Source organism: Aethalodelphis obliquidens, unplaced genomic scaffold (assembly GCF_003676395.1).
Source record: "Aethalodelphis obliquidens isolate GAN/ISIS:26980383/991018 unplaced genomic scaffold, ASM367639v1 scaffold21, whole genome shotgun sequence".
Taxonomy (NCBI): domain Eukaryota; kingdom Metazoa; phylum Chordata; class Mammalia; order Artiodactyla; family Delphinidae; genus Aethalodelphis; species Aethalodelphis obliquidens.
In genome coordinates, this window is record NW_020837965.1 from 16152203 (window position 1) to 16168399 (window position 16197).

At 35.6% G+C, this 16197-nt stretch overlaps 1 protein-coding gene across 1 annotated transcript in view; it reads right to left on the bottom strand.

Annotated features, from left to right (window-relative positions):
• The window catches only part of CATSPERB (catsper channel auxiliary subunit beta), a 125684-nt gene that overhangs the window by 10893 nt on the left and 98594 nt on the right, over window positions 1–16197 (bottom strand). The window contains exons 18-22 of the mRNA XM_027120355.1: window positions 12896–13234; window positions 11382–11521; window positions 9014–9211; window positions 8163–8273; window positions 4677–4787 (exon numbers count right to left, since the gene is read on the bottom strand). Coding sequence (XP_026976156.1) covers window positions 4677–4787; window positions 8163–8273; window positions 9014–9211; window positions 11382–11521; window positions 12896–13234 — 899 coding nt within the window. The remainder of the gene's footprint in view (window positions 1–4676; window positions 4788–8162; window positions 8274–9013; window positions 9212–11381; window positions 11522–12895; window positions 13235–16197) is intronic.

Sequence of the window (16197 nt, forward strand, 5' to 3'; positions counted from 1 at the left end):
GATCTATATTTCTGTTTTTGTGCCAGTACCATATTGTCTTGATTACTGTAGCTTTGTAGTATAGTCTGAAGTCAGGGAGTCTGATTCCTCCAGCTCTGCTTTTTTCCTTCAAGACTGCTTTGGCTATTCGGGGTCTTTTGTGTCTCCATACAAATTTTGAGGTTTTTTGTTCTAGTTCCATAAAAAAATACAAATTTTAAGATTTTTTGTTCTAGTTCTACTGGTAATTTGATAGGGATTGCATTGAATCTATAGATTGCTTTGGGTAGTACAGTCATTTTCACAATATTGATTTTTCCAATCCAAGAACATGGTATATCTCTCCATCTGTTGGTATCATCTTTAATTTCTTTCATCAGTGTCTTATAGTTTTCTGCATACAGGTCTTTTGTATCCACAGGTAGGTTTATTCCTAGGTATTTTATTATTTTTGTTGCAATGGTAAATGGGAGTGTTTCCTTAATTTCTCTTTCAGATTTTTCATCATTAGTATATAGGAATGCAAGATATTTCTGTGCATTAATTTTGTATCCTTCAACTTTACCAAATTCATTGATTAGCTCTGGTAGTTTTCTGGTGGCATCTTTAGGATTCTCTATGTATAGTATCATGTCATCTGCAAACAGTGACAGTTTTACTTCTTCTTTTCCAGTTTGTATTCCTTTTATTTCTTTTTCTTCTCTGATTGCCACGGCTAGGACTTCTAAAACTATGTTGAATAATAGTGGTGAGAGTGGACATCCTTTTCCTGTTCCTAATCTAGAGGAAATGTTTTCAATTTTTCATCATTGAGAATGATGTTTGCTGTGGGTTTGTTGTATATGGCCTTTAGTATGTTGAGGTAGGTTCCCTCTATGCCTACTTTCTGGAGAGGTTTTTTTTTTTTTTTTCATAAATGGATATTGAATTTTGTCAAAAGCTTTTCTTGCATCTATTGAGATGATCATATGGGTTTTATTCTTCAATTTGTTGATATGGTGTATCACATTGATTGATTTGTGTATACTGTAGAATCCTTGCATCCCTGGAATAAATCCCACTTGATCATGGTTTATGATCCTTTCAATGTGTTGTTGGATTCTGTTTGCTAGTATTTTGTTGAGGATTTTTGCATCTATATTAATCAGTGATATTGGTCTGTAATTTTCTTTTTTTGTAGTATCTTTGTCTGGTTTTGGTATCAAGGTGATGGTGGCCTCATAGAATGAGTTTAGGAGTGTTCCTTCCTCTGCTATATTTTGGAAGAGTTTGAGAAGGATGGGTGTAAGCTCTTCTCTAAGTGATTGATAGAATTCACCTGTGAAACCATTTGGTCCTGGACTTTTGTTTGTTGGGAGATTTTTAATCACAGTTTCAATTTCATTACTTGTGACTGTTCTGTTCATATTTTCTATTTCTTCCAGGTTCAGTCTTGGAAGGTTATACCTTTCTAAGAATTTGTCCATTTCTTCCAGGTTGTCCATTTTATTGGCATAGAGTTGCTTGTAGTAGTCTCTTAAGGTGTTTTGTATTTCTGCGGTGCCTGTTGTAACTTCTCCTTTTTCATTTCTAATTTTATTTATTTGAGTCCTCTCCCTCCTTTTCTTGATGAGTCTGGCTAATGGTTTATCAATTTTGTTTATCTTCTCAAAGAACCAGCTTTTAGTTTTATTGATCTTTGCTATTGTTTTCTTTGTTTCTATTTCATTTCTTTCTGCTCTGATCTTTATGATTTCTTTCCTTCTGCTAACTTTGGGTTTTGTTTGTTCTTCTTTCTCTAGTTCCTTTAAGTGTAAGGTTAGATAGTTTATTTGAGATTTTCCTTGTTTCTTGAGGTAGGCTTGTATAGCTATAAAATTCCCTCTTAGAACTGCTTTTGCCGCATCCCATAGGTTTTGGAATGTCGTGTTATCATTGTCATTTGTCTCGAGGTATTTTTTGACTTCCTCTTTGATTTCTTCAGTAATCTCTTGATTATTTAGTAATGTATTGTTTAGCCTCAATGCGTTTGTGTATTTTCCATATTTTTTCCCTGTAATTGATTTCTAACCTCATAGCATTGTGGTCAGAAAAGATGCTTGATATGACTTCAATTTTCTTAAATTTATTGAGGCTTGATTTATGACCCAAGATGTGATCTATCCTGGAGACTGTTCCATGCGCACTTGAGAAGAAAGTGTAACCTGCTCTTTTGGGATGGAATGTCCTATAAATATCGATTAAATCTAGCTGGTCTATTATGTCATTTAAAGCTTGTGTTTCCTTAGTAATTTTCTGTTTGGATGATCTGTCCATTGGTGTAGGTGAGGTGTTAAAATCCCCCACTATTATTGTGTTACTGTTGATTTCCTCTTTTAGAGCTGTTAGCAGTTGCCTTATGTATTGAAGTGCTCCTATGCTGGGTACATACATATTTATAATTGTTATATCTTCTTCTTGGATTGATGCCTTGATCATTATGTAGTGTCCTTCCTTGTCTCTTGTAACATTCTTCATTTTAAAGTCTGTTTTATCAGATATGAGAATTGCTACTCCAGCTTTCTTTTGATTTCCATTTGCATGTAATATCTTTTTCCATCCCCTCACTTTCAGTCTGTATGTGTCCCTGGGTCTGAAGTGGGTCTCTTGTAGACAGCATATAGATGGGTCTTGTTTTTGTATCCATTCAGCAAGCCTGTGTCTTTTGGTTGGAGCATTTAATCCATTCACGTTTAAGGTAATTATCAATATGTATGTTCCTATGACCATTTTCTTAATTGTTTTGGATTTGTTTTTGTAGGTCCTTTTCTTCTCTTGTGTTTCCCACTTAGAGAAGTTCCTTTAGCATTTGTTGTAGAGCTGGTTTGGTGGTGCTGAATTCTCTTAGCTTTTGCTTGTCTGTAAAGCTTTTGATTTCTCCATCAAATCTGAATGAAATCCTTGCCAGGTAGAGTAATCTTGGTTGTAGGTTCTTCCCTTTCATCACTTTAAGTATATCATGCCACTCCCTTCTGGCTTGTAGAGTTTCTGCTGAGAAATCAGCTGTTAACCTTATGGACGTTCCCTTGTATGTTATTTGTCGTGTTTCCCTTGCTGCTTTCAATAATTTTTCTTTGCCTTTAATTTTTGCCAATTTGATTACTATATGTCTCGGCGTGTTTCTCCTTGGGTTTATCCTGTATGGGACTCGCTGTGCTTCCTGGACTTGGGTGGCTATTTCCTTTCCCATGTTAGGGAATTTTTCTACTATAATCTCTTCAAATATTTTCTCGGGTCCTTTCTCTCTCTCTTCACCTTCTGGGACCCCTGTAATGCGAATATTGTTGTGTTTAATGTTGTCCTAGAGGTCTCTTAGGCTGTCGTCATTTCTTTTACATTCTTTTTTCTTTATTCTGTTCCACAGCAGTGAATTCCACCATTCTGTCTTCCAGGTCACTTATCCGTTCTTCTGCCTCAGTTATTTTGCTATTGATTCCTTCTCGTGTATTTTTCATTTCAGTTATTGTATGTTCATCTCTGTTTGTTTGTTCTGTAATTCTTCTAGGTCTTTGTTAAACATTTCTTGCATCGTCTCGATCTTTGCCTCCATTCTTTTTCCGAGGTCCTGGACCATCTTCACTATCATTATTCTGAATTCTTTTTCTGGAAGGTTGCCTATCTCCACTTCATTCAGTTGTTTTTCTGGGGGTTTATCTCGTTCCTTCATGTGGTACATAGCTCTCTGTCTTTTCAACTTGTCTATCTTTCTGTGAATGTGGTTTTTGTTCCACAGGCTGCAGTATTGTAGTTCTTCTTGCTTCTGCTGGCTGCCCTCCCAGTCATGATCTTTCAACCACACTCATTAAACTCAGGCTCTGGAGTTCAAATCTGGCTCCATCACATATTAATGATGTGGTCTTTAGCAAATTACCAGGCTCTTCTGTACCTCAAATGAAATGAGACAAGTTATGGAGAAGCCTTAGAGCAGTACCTGGTAGACAGTAAATTCTCAAGAAATACTGGAATTCAACAAGGGTGGAGTTGTGGAGGTATACAATAGCAACCCTCATGGTTTATTGACTGCTGACTCTATGCCCAGTATTATAGTAAGTGATTTTATCCTTGTACAAAATCATTTAAAATAATGCTGTATACAGTCCAACAAGGCCTTTGAAATAGATCTACTCGAAAGTTATACCAAGTGCACAGGTAAGTCAGCTAATGCAGACACCAACATCAACTTGATACATGTTTGAATGTTTGGAGCCTAACAGAAGGAAGTATTTGACACAGAACCCATTCTCCTAACCAACATATTATACTGTCTTCTATTTTGTCACTAGTACCTTGAGCTTTAAGTTCTATATTCTCAGAACCTGATACATGTTTGATAGTCAATACTTTTTTAAATGAATCAATATTCACCATAACCTAGTGTAACGTTTGACAGGTTATACATTGTTTTCACATAGATAGAAGCATGTGTGTGTGTGTGTCTTTATAAGAACCTGTGAAATGAACAAGGCAATGCAGATATTATTCTATTCTACAGATGAGGTTAATTACTGTGTCTGGGGACATTTAAATTCAAATATTTTTAGCTCTATGTCATATTTAATTCTATGTCATAATAAAACAGTATTTCTATGTCTTAGTTTTCATGTTTAACCAAAATGTGCATTTCAAAGTCTTATTAATACGAAAATACTCTGTCTTCAGGAAATTAAAGATTATCTTACCTTTTCTCTGCAATCTGAGAAAGCAACAGCATGTGAAAACTTCTGATCATTTGTGCAATTACATTCCTCCCGAGTAGACACATTTGCACACTGTTTGAATTTACCAGATTTCTGCAAATAGAATTAAAATAGGTTGACGTGCTTTTTTTGGTGGCAGGATTTATGCAAACTGAGTAAATGTGCAATAAATATTTGTTACCTGAATGAATAAAATCCCTGAGAAGTTAAAAAGGGAGAAAATCCATTAATAATAAGGTAAAAGCACAGTATTTCTGAATTTTGTCTATTTACTTGGAATGAACTCAAGTATCACTCAGCTGCTTGCCAGTTTACCCCAGGGCAGTTGATAGTCAACATGCATGGGACCCAGAAAGCCTGTGTCTTTCTGAATGCAGTAATTAAGATGCCCACCTCCATCGCTGGCATGGAAACTGAGACCTAAAAGAACAGACTTGATATGATGGGCTGCTGACTATGGATACTCTCCAAACCTACCATTTTGTACTTATTTCTCCTCATAGCAGTCATTAAGGCTGTTTAAAATCTCCGCTATAACCATCCACTTGTCATTCATTTTTTTCATTTGATCACTCTTGCTTGGTTTATTGGTTTATTCATTTTTATTTGTTTTTTTATTGGTTTATTCATTTTTTCAAAGAACTGGCTTTTGATTCTGATAATCAACTCTATTTCTAAAAACGTTATTCTTCCTTCTACTTCTTTTAAGATTACCATTCTCGTCCTCATTGCTTCTTTTTTCTTCTTTTTATTGAGATAACATTTACCATTTTTAAGTGTACAATGCAGTGGGTTTTAGTATACTCACAATATTATTCAGTCATCACCACTATCTAATTTCAGAACTAATTTGCTGCTTAGTTAGGTTCATTCAGCTCTTCCAATCTTTTGAAATGTTTCATGATTACATTTTAAATTTCTGACATCTTTTTTGTGTGTGTGATGTCTGTCTCCAATTTTTTTTTCATGGTTGCAATATGACCTAAACTGTTCTGAAATAATTATTTTGCTTATTCTAAAGTTTGCTTGTATTTATGATACTGTTTTCCAAGGCATGAGTTTTTTAGTTGTTTAGATTTATGCTTCTTTTTTATTGTGGAAGTTTTCTTCAAATATTCGGTGTTTTACAGTTGTCTGCTTATCCTTGGAGAGTCTAACTGCCAACTCTGTATCTGGAATGACATCACACATGATTGTCTAGTAAGGGGATGATGTCAGCATAACAAGAAGTCACAGTGTTGGTTCAGATGTACTTTTTTCCCAGCTGTTATATTTTGAGGTGATCAGAGGCAGAATTACATAAATTTTGAGTAGTCTGCTCCACTAGATGATGTTATTTAATTTGTATAACTTTTAAAGCTTATTCTCCCCCATTAAAGATCCACGAAGATGTCATGTTTATCTTGTTCACTGTTGTCTCCCCAGAGAATATTTGTTTGTACAGTGTCTGATAACTCTGGAAATGCTGAAATTCACATTTGTTGAATGTATAAAAGGTGCCCCCCCCCAAACCTGTTATTTACTTATGTGTAAATTAGATACATTTCCTATTCAACTCCCAAGAAAATCCAGAAGAAAAAAAAAATCCAAACGAAGGATTTCCATGTAAATATATTAAACTCATATTTCAATAGATGAGGCTTGCGTCTAGTGATATATCAGACTTTATTTTTGGAAGAAACTGCAATTGAAGAATTCAATATTTGAGCTGCTCATTGCCTGGAGCAGAGCTGCTTACCTGAAATCCAAGATTCAACAAGAAGTCAACCTTGTGTGTGTGTGAGTGTGTGTGTGTGTGTGTGTGTGTGTGTGTGTGTGTGTAATCATATGTGTATAACTGTGTATTATTCGTTTGTTGAACAATTTTTAAGCATTCCCTATGTCGGGCACTTTTCTGCGTACTAAAGATATTGTAGAGAATAGAATAGATTTTAAAAAAACCCAACAATAACCCTGCTTTATGTAGCTTACCTTTTAATGAAATACAATAAATAAATGGGTAAAATATGTAAAATTGTAAAAGTGCAGTGAAGAAAAATAAGGCAGGGAAGGGGGACAGGAGTGGGCATCAGTGGAGGTGGAGGTTACAATCCTAAATAGAGTGGCCAAGGAAGGTATCACAATGATGGTGACATTTAAGCAAAAATCTGAAGATGGTGATGGAATGCGCTATGTGATATCTGGCAGAAGTACATTCCAGACAGAGGAAAGTTTTGAAACTTAAAGACCCTGAGGTGGAAATATGTCTGGTATACTTGAAGAACAGCAAGGAGGCCAATGTGTGCAGAACAGAGTGACCTGAGGGAAATCAGGTCAGATGTGAAGCTAAGGCTGAACCACAGAGGACCTCATAAACCATTGTAAGAATTTGGCTTTTACTCTGAAAGAGATGGGAAGATGATGAAGAATTTTGAATAAAAGAAACAACGATTTTCTGTCTTTGCGTGTGTGTGTATGTTCGTGAATGGATATGAATGTCTGCTTGTCCATATGTATATGCAGTTAGGTGCGTTTTTCTCAAGAGAGATATTACAGGTATCTGTGAGGTTTCCTTGGGAAGCCACCCCATGATGTACTTTTCTTTTTTAAAAGAAGTATTTATTTATTTATTTATTTTGGCTGGACCAGGTCTTTATTGCGGCACACGGGATCTTTAGTTACATATGCATGCGGGCTTCTTAGTTGCGGCCTGCACGCAGGACCTAGTTCCCCTGATCAGGGATCAAACCCAGGCCCCCTGCATTGGGAGCTCGGAGTCTTACCCACTGGACAACCAGGGAAGTTCTGATGTATTCTTCTTTTGAGCCTAGTGGTTTCTCTCTGTTCTACCTTGCTCTCCCTGACTCCAGAGAGGCAGAGTGCTGCTGGGGTTTGGTTATTTTCTAGGCGGATCCTCGGCAGGAGTTCAAATGAGTCTATGTTGGAGCAAACACTCTTCTCTCTTTTTGGACATCATTCCTTTCACAGAACTGTGAGATGGGTCTGAGGCCCCTTTCATTTAAAAAACAATGTTCTCACTCTACCTATGCTCTTTGAAATTCAAATGGGAGCTAGGGAGAGGTCAAGGGGAAAGAGTCCATTTACACTTCTTGGTTCCAAAACTGTATCCAGGAGTAGCAGTAAGAGAAGAAAAGCCTACAGCAGTAGGAGGAGGAACAGGGATAGCAGTAGTAGTAGTAGTAGTAGTAGTAGTAGTAGTAGTAGTAGTAGTAGTAGTAGTAGTAGTAGTAGTAGTAGTAGTAATAGTAGTAGTAGTAGTAGTAGTAGTAGTAATGAGGGAGGAGGAGAGGGAAGGGGAGGGGGAGAGGGAGGGGGAGGGGGAGAAGAAGTAGTGATATTATCAGGGCAGATTATGCTTAATGCACCTTCTCATTTAATCTCCACAGCTAGGTCTGTCCATCTGTAATTTTACTGAATGATTTCTTGAATTCAAATGAATACTAGTATATTTGCAGAAAAAATATTTACCTTTGACTTGTGAAATAGGTTTCTCGGTATGGGTTTGCTAGGATCTGCATGATAAAAATTATCTGTAAGTGGAATAGCTATTCCCATATTAGAGGGAGGCCTGTAGTTTATCTGAAAATGATTAAACAAAGTTAGTGTAAAGTTCATTATTATTTACTAAGTCTTTCATTTAAAAATCTTGATTTTCCAGAAAAGCATTCAAAACAAATATTTCACTTTCAGCTCCTGGTATTTAAGTAAATTCCTCTTTCCCCAGCACTCCCTCAACCCATGGTAATACAACTTGGACCTTGTAAATAAGTGAAAAATGTTTTAGAACCTAAAGTAGCTGTCATAAAGTCAATGCAATAAAGTTTAAACACCTTATAAAGAGGCTTAGTGACATATTTAGTAAATAATTCTTCAAGTTTGGTTATTTTTTTTGTCACAAAGAAAATGATAAGTAATAAGTTAACAAAGATATTTTAAAAAGAGTCACAGAGTCTGACAAGGCAAAAATTAAAATTGTTATTATATTGAAATGGGACCTGTAAGATATATCAGCTCAGGATGAGAATGAGTCAACTTAAGGGCAAATAACTGTATATATTGTTAAAGCCCAAGATTATGCCACCATAATATAGCATAAAACGTGATATTAATAATGATAAGACTACGTTACCAAGAAAAATCATTATTTCAGAAACTTTTCACATTTTAGTCATCATATCCTCAAAATGACATGAGGATTGAAAAATAACTAGAGTGTTTTGAGCATTTCAGGAAAGAAATGCTAAGACTGAATGGGCAGCCAATCATACAAAAGTAATCTATCACTGGTACCCTTCAAACAACATGCTTAGGTTTCTTACTGGCAAAACTTTGATCATATTAAAACCCTGACTGTCCATGTGAACTCCACTCATCCAGTCTTCCAATGGGATAATTTCACTAGGAATGTGATGCATAGACTTGAGATAACTACAGCTGCTTTTCAACATTGGCACGAATGTTGTAACAAGACACTCAGTCGATGCTCCCCACACAATAAACGCCAGTGAAGTTGAACCCTGGAAATATCCAAATAAATGAAGGTTATTTAAAGTAACTGTTATCGTTTGAACTGTGTCTACTCCGTATGTTGAAGTCCTAACCTCCAGTATCTCAGAATGTGATTGTATTTGGAGATAAGGCCTTTAAAGAGGCAATTAAGTTAAGATGAGATCATTAGGGTAGGCTCTAATCCAATATGATGAGTGTCATATAACAACAGGAAATTTGAAAACAGACACACACAGAGGGAAGACCATGTGAAGACACAGGGAGAAGACAGCCATCTGCAGACCAAGGAGGGAGGCCTTAGAAGAAACCAACCCTGCCAATGCCCTGATCTTGGCTTCTAGCCTCTGGAACTGTGAGAAAATAAATTTCTGTTGTTTAAGCCACTCAGTCCATAGTATTTTGTTATGGCAGCCCTGGCAAACTAGCACAGTACCCAAGTAAAGAATACAGAAAATGAAAATGAAAAGAAATAGAAAAAGAATGATAATAGAAAACAGAAATAGAATCATACGTTTGACCATAACGATCTGTTTGAGGATAAATCTTAACAGAAGACATATTCTTTTCCAGGAAGAAATACATTTCAATCTAATTGCCTGTGGGTGACATTTGGAAATGAGCAAGGATCAAGTGTTTATTATTAAATAAACACTATTATTGGATGTAGTTGGATGTAAATCCAACTTAGAATGGCAAGGCTTCCCTCATTCATTGATGAGCATTGACATTTGCTTGGATAATATGAGTAAAATAACTTCCATTGGTATACATTTTGAAAAGAAGATACTCACTTAGCAATCACTGTATTTCACAAAGATATGTTTTTAGTAGAACTTTATGTACAAAAACCATATTTGAACCTTGCATGATATTAAACATTCAACAAAATTTGATAAATTCTGTTTGAAATTTTTAAGTACTTCTTGAAATTAAAAAATGTAGAAATACTAATAATTTTACTGATATAGTAGACTCTAGTAGTTTTGCCTCCATCTCTGTACTCTGTAAGCCATTAAAAATAATCTATTTTTAATGAATTTTTGCGAAAACACATTGAACCAGAATCTAAGCAGGGTTCTACTATTAAAGGAAATTTGGGGTGGGTGGCACTAGTTCAATAAGAAATAAGGAAGTAAACAGAAAAATCTAGAATACTGGAGATTCTACAACATAACTGACTCAATTGCTACAGTTCAATGGCAGGGGAAGAAAATGGAGTCATACCTACCTTAAACTAAAAGAAACTTAAGAGATTAATAAATAACCACATACTGTGTGACTTTTGTTTGGATGCCAATTTAAACAAACCAACCCTAAACATTTTTTTTTTTTTTTTGAGAAAATTGCTGGAATTTGATTATGGACTGGGTTTTATAGGGTACCAAAAAAAAAATTTGTTTAAAAAATTTCAGGGATGATAATGGCATTCTTGTTATGTGAGAGATAATACACACATTTTTTGGAGATATGTATGGAAGCGTATAGGAGTGAAATGACATGATGTCTGCTATTCATTTAAAACTATCTCAGAATATAAACCAAAAAAATTAGAGATGATAAAACAGAAGTATCAAAACCTTGACTATTGTTTAATTTCAAAAATAGGTATATGGAAATTCTTCTTTTGTCTATATCTGAAATTTTTCATGATAAACAGATTGTAGAATTTGCAGAAAAATATTTATTGACACAAAGGGATTAAACTATATAATTAAGTGGAAGGAGCAAATTTTTAAAACTGTATATACAATGCTCTCCCAGTTTTAGGGGGAAAAAAGGAAAATACTGTAAATTCATAGTGATTGAGCATTTTCTATGTGCCAGACATTGTTTTAGATGGCCTACCTGAATTATCACATTTAATTCTCAAAACAATCCTAAGAGGTAGGTATTATTAGTATCACTTCCATTTTATAGATGAGGAAACTTAGAGTAAAGTAACTTTCCTAAGCTCACAAAAACAGTACCAGCAGTGAAAATTAACTCAGGTAGTGTTTTCCAGAGCTCACTTTTTTAATCTCTATGACATACAGCCTTTTCGTAATTCCCAAAATGTTAAAAGTGTTTAGTCATCCTTGATAGGTAGGATTATGCATAAATTTTCCTTCTTTTTCTTAGCTTATATTCTAAATTTTCTATAATCCATAGATATTTTTTAATAATTAAAGAAAAACTTACTTGACGTAAAGTCTTGCTGGCTGCAGAAATTTCCATTAGATAACTATCAGTGTCATCAAAATGGCCTTCAACTTTAACTTCCAACAAATTTGGGTTTCCAACGACTACTTTCAGTAGTGGGATTTCAAGTGTTTGAACACCTTTGGAAACAAAGCCAAGAGTGAACATGAAAATTTTAAGCAATTTCATAATGACTGGCTGATCAGAATTCTAGAACATCTACAGAATCTATTTATACAGAGTTAACTTTAATAGTTCTTAGAAAAATTTAACTTTGCAAATATTTTCTCCTAATTTTTTTCACAGAAATATTGCTCCCCTCCACCCCTCATTCCTTAGCCAGATTCTCGAAGGCAGTCACTTGGATAGTCTTGGTCACACTGAGTCGGTAGAGAAACTGAGAATACACGCTCAATTTAAAGGGCTGTCAATCAGTTGCTGCCAAGAGAAAAACCCTAGGCATTTAACACAATACGTCAATAGGCCATTTCCTGCCTTGTTTATGAAAGTATTCCTACAGAGGGTTTTGTGCTTCCTTATGCTGGGACCCAGGCATTTTAATGATATCTCAGTTTGGGATTCTTTTATTTGGTGGGTAGTATCTAGGTGTTACACAGTCTTGGAGTTTGGGTTTTTTACAAGAAATTCTTTGAGTCCCGTGGAGATGACAATCTCCCTACCTCTTTCTTTGAGTTGTTGGGTAGCATTTTCCTTATCCTTGCTTCACCCTTCACAATTTGATGGTTCCAGCTTTACTTAATGTTCTCATTTCCAACTTCCTACCACAAGGTAGAAATGTCTAAAGGTCTACATCTTCTACTAATGCTTGGGCATTAAAATTCATCCCACTGCCTATATGGCCTGTGTCTGAGCCTCAAAACCTTCCAGGAGCCACATATTAGCTAATTTTTTCGACTTTGGTTCCCTTTTCATTTCTGGTGACAGGATTTTCTTTTTTCCCTCCCCTTCCTTCCATATTTTTCCCTCAATTTCTAGCTCAGTAATTTACTAAAATTTTTTGTTTTATTTCTTTCCAGCGTGCCATTTCCCCTCATTTTTAGTAAGTTTTATATTAGTTTTGTAATAAATAAATATCTTGAAAAATGGAGCAAAGTATAGAATTCTATTTAAAAGTCTTTTTTTTGGCTTAAAATAAATACTTGAAATGATTATAACAACACAAAGGTAATTATAATGTTTTCTTTTCAGAGGGCAGCAAAAATCTAAACTAAAATCCTGTGTATATTTGGGCTGGTAATTTAAGCTCATTTATAAAATAAGGATTACAATCTAGACTTTTAGGGTTGTTACAAACATTAAATTTTAAAATGAATTAAAAAATCATTTAATACAGAGCTTTGCATAAGTGCTCAATAATTAGAGCTAATACTGTTATTGGTAGAATGCCACCTACTACAGAAACCAAAGATAAAAGAAATATCAAAGAGTATATTTTACATTCAAGAAAAGCAATAACATTTCCTTTTGATATTTCCCAATAAAAATAAACTTACCTTTTGTATTAGGTATGACTTTAATTTTTAAAGTATGAGATTTCCCCAGATCAATGTATTTCAGGACATTGAGGGATAGTGAATCATCATGTTGTTGAAACCAGTAATTACACGGTTTTGAATGTATGTTCCATGTTCGTCCATCCCTTTGCCCAAAGTTGTATAAGAACCAAGAGCCTTGTAGAAAGGTCATATTGTGGGGTACTGTTTCAGGCATGGTAGCGATAGCTAAAGCATTCTCATTATCTAAAATCCTTGTGATCAGGAAGCTGCTGTAACCGGGAATCACCACAGTCTTCTCTATATCCGAATCTTGAAATGAGGAAGTAACACCTGAAGCTAAAACAGGAATGATTTGGTATAAAATAAAACAGCCAATGTTCTCCAAGTAATACTGGTGGACATAACTGAGGAATACACTAGTTGAGTTTTTAAATTATGGTCTTAGCTAGAGGACACATTTGCCAGATTTCAGGTTATAATTCAAATTATTTTGTAGAAAGTGTATTGCAAATATGCCAAGCACAGTTTTTACTGTGAAACTAGTTCTATAAAATTCTCAGCAGAAAAAAACCCACATAGGGCTAAGTAATTATAAGAAATCTGATTTCTTTAACATAGAACTGGTAAGAGCCTTAATAACCCAGAGTCTTTATTGTGATTTTATAAGAGAAGGATAATGTAGCTAGTGTATTCCCTAGGGCCTAAAGGTCTGCCTATTACATAGCAGATGCTCAATAAATAGTTGTTGAATAAATGAATAATTGATTGCTTAAGAAGAGCATGAAGATTTAGAAGAAAAGAGGCTTGAGGGCAGGACCATAAGGAACACCATCATGTAAAAATGGGAAGGAAAAAAAAACTCCACAAAGGAGACAAAGAAGAAATGACTGGAGAAAATCCATCAGAGAGGATATGAGGGAAGCCAAAAGATGGCTGTTTGAAGGAGAGGGAAGTCATCATTTTTAAATGTTTTTGAAACATGTCAACAATGATATTCACCTCGTTCTGAAAAAATAAGTAGAAGTAGTCAGAAGAGAATCTCATAATTCCCTTTATTATGCACACACGCTCTAATTTTTCCCATTTCAACAAACCAGCAAAAATCCTTTCCTACATTCCCTCCAACTACCACATCATTTCTCTCCTCCCCTTCATTGTGAAATTCCCTGAAAGGGCTGCCTTTATTCACTATCTTCAATTCCTCGCCTCTCAGAAGTTTATAAACCTAACCCAATCAGACTTTTGTCTACATGACTCCACCCAACAATAGCTTTTATCAAGGTTACCAATGACTTGACACAGATCCATTGGGCACTTTTCTCTCCTCATCTTACCTCACCTCTTGGCAGCATGTAGCACAGCATCATTCCCTCCTTCTTGAAGTACCTTCTTCACTTGGTTTCTGAGACATGCTCTCTCTTAGTTCTCCTAGCAGAGCATCTGGTCTTCCTGTTCTCTGACCACTAACTGTTGGACCTCAGACTTTTTCGTTTCTATACCTACACTAGCTTTCCCAGTGATCTCATCTGATCTCATAGCATTAACTATCATATATGCTGACCACTTGATTCCCCCCCCCTTTTTGAGATATAACTGATATATAACATTAGTTTCAGGTGTACAATACAATGTGATATTTGTATATATTGCAAAATAATAACCACAAAAATCTAGCTAACATCCATCACCACACATAGTTACAGCTTTTTTTCTCGTGAGGAAAATTTTTAAGATCTACTCTCTTAACTTTTAAATATACAATGCAGTGTTAGCTATAGTCACCATGTTTTACATTACATTCCTATGACTTATTTATTTTATAATTACAAGTTTATATCTTTTGATCCCTTCACCGAACCCCCACCTCTGGCAACTACCAAGCTATTCTGAGTTTATTTATTTGTTGTTTGCTTGTTTTTAGATTTCACATATAAGTGACGTCATACAGTATTTGTCTTCCTCTGTCTGACTTATCTCACAACAATGCCCTCAAAATTCATCCATGTTGTTGCAAATGGCAAGATTTCCTCCTTTTTTATGGTTGAATAATATTTTAATGTATATATATATGAACACACCCAATTTTCTTTTTTTCTTTTTTTTTTTTTTTTGTGGTACGCGGGCCTCTCACTGTTGTGGCCTCTCCCGTTGCAGAGCACAGGCTGCGGACGCGCAGGCTCAGCGGCCATGGCTCATGGGTCTAGCTGCTCCGTGGCATGTGGGATTTTCCCAGACCGGGGCACGAACCCGTGTCCCCTGCATCGGCAGGTGGACTCTCAACCACTGCGCCACCAGGGAAGCCCCCAATTTTCTTTATCCATTCATCTATCAATGGACACAGGTTGCTTCTATATCTTGGCTACTGTAAATAATGCTGCAATGAACAAGAGGGAGTATATATCTTTTCACATTAGCATGCTCATTTTCTGTGGATAAATACTCAGATGTGGAATTGATTGATCATATGGTAGTTCTATTTTTAATTTTTTGAGGAACCTTTATGTTGTCTCCCATAGTGACTGCACCAATTTACATTCCCACCAACAGTGCACAAGGATTCCCTTTTCTACACATCCTCCCCAACAATTTTTATTTCCTGTCTTTTTTTTAAATATTTATTTATTTGGTTGCACTGAGTCTTAGTTGCAGCTCCAGGGTTCCTTAGTTGTGGCTCACCAGCTCCTTAGATGTGGCATGGGGGCTCCTTTCTTGTGGCATGCGAACTCGTAGTTGCAGCATGCATGTGGGATCTAGTTCCCTGACCAGGGATCGAACCTGGGCCTCCTGCATCGGGAGCACAGAGTCTTATCCACTGCACCACCAGGGAAGGTGAAGGTATGTATTTACTGGTGGATAAATACATACCTGCACCAAAGAATGTATATGTTAAGGCCGAATACATACCACCTTATGTATTCAGGTGGATAGGTATTTATTGGCAGTTTGTTAATTGTTTCCTAGGTGTTTTATACTTTCTCTGTTCCTTTCTTCTTTTGCTCTCTTTCTTTGTGATTTGATGATTTTCTGTGGTTATCTGTAGTGGCTTAGATTCCTGTTTGTTTTGTGTATCTACTATAGGTTTTTGCTTTGTGGTTACCACTGGGCTTACATAAAACAACTTATATTTATAATAGTCTATTTTAAGTTGATAACAACTTAAGTTTGAATGCATTCTAGGGCTCTACATTTCTATCCCCCCCAATTTATGTTTTTGATATCACAATTTACATATTTTTATCTTGTGTATCCATTAACTAATCATTGTAGTTAGTTTTTTTACTACCTTTGTCTTTAACTTT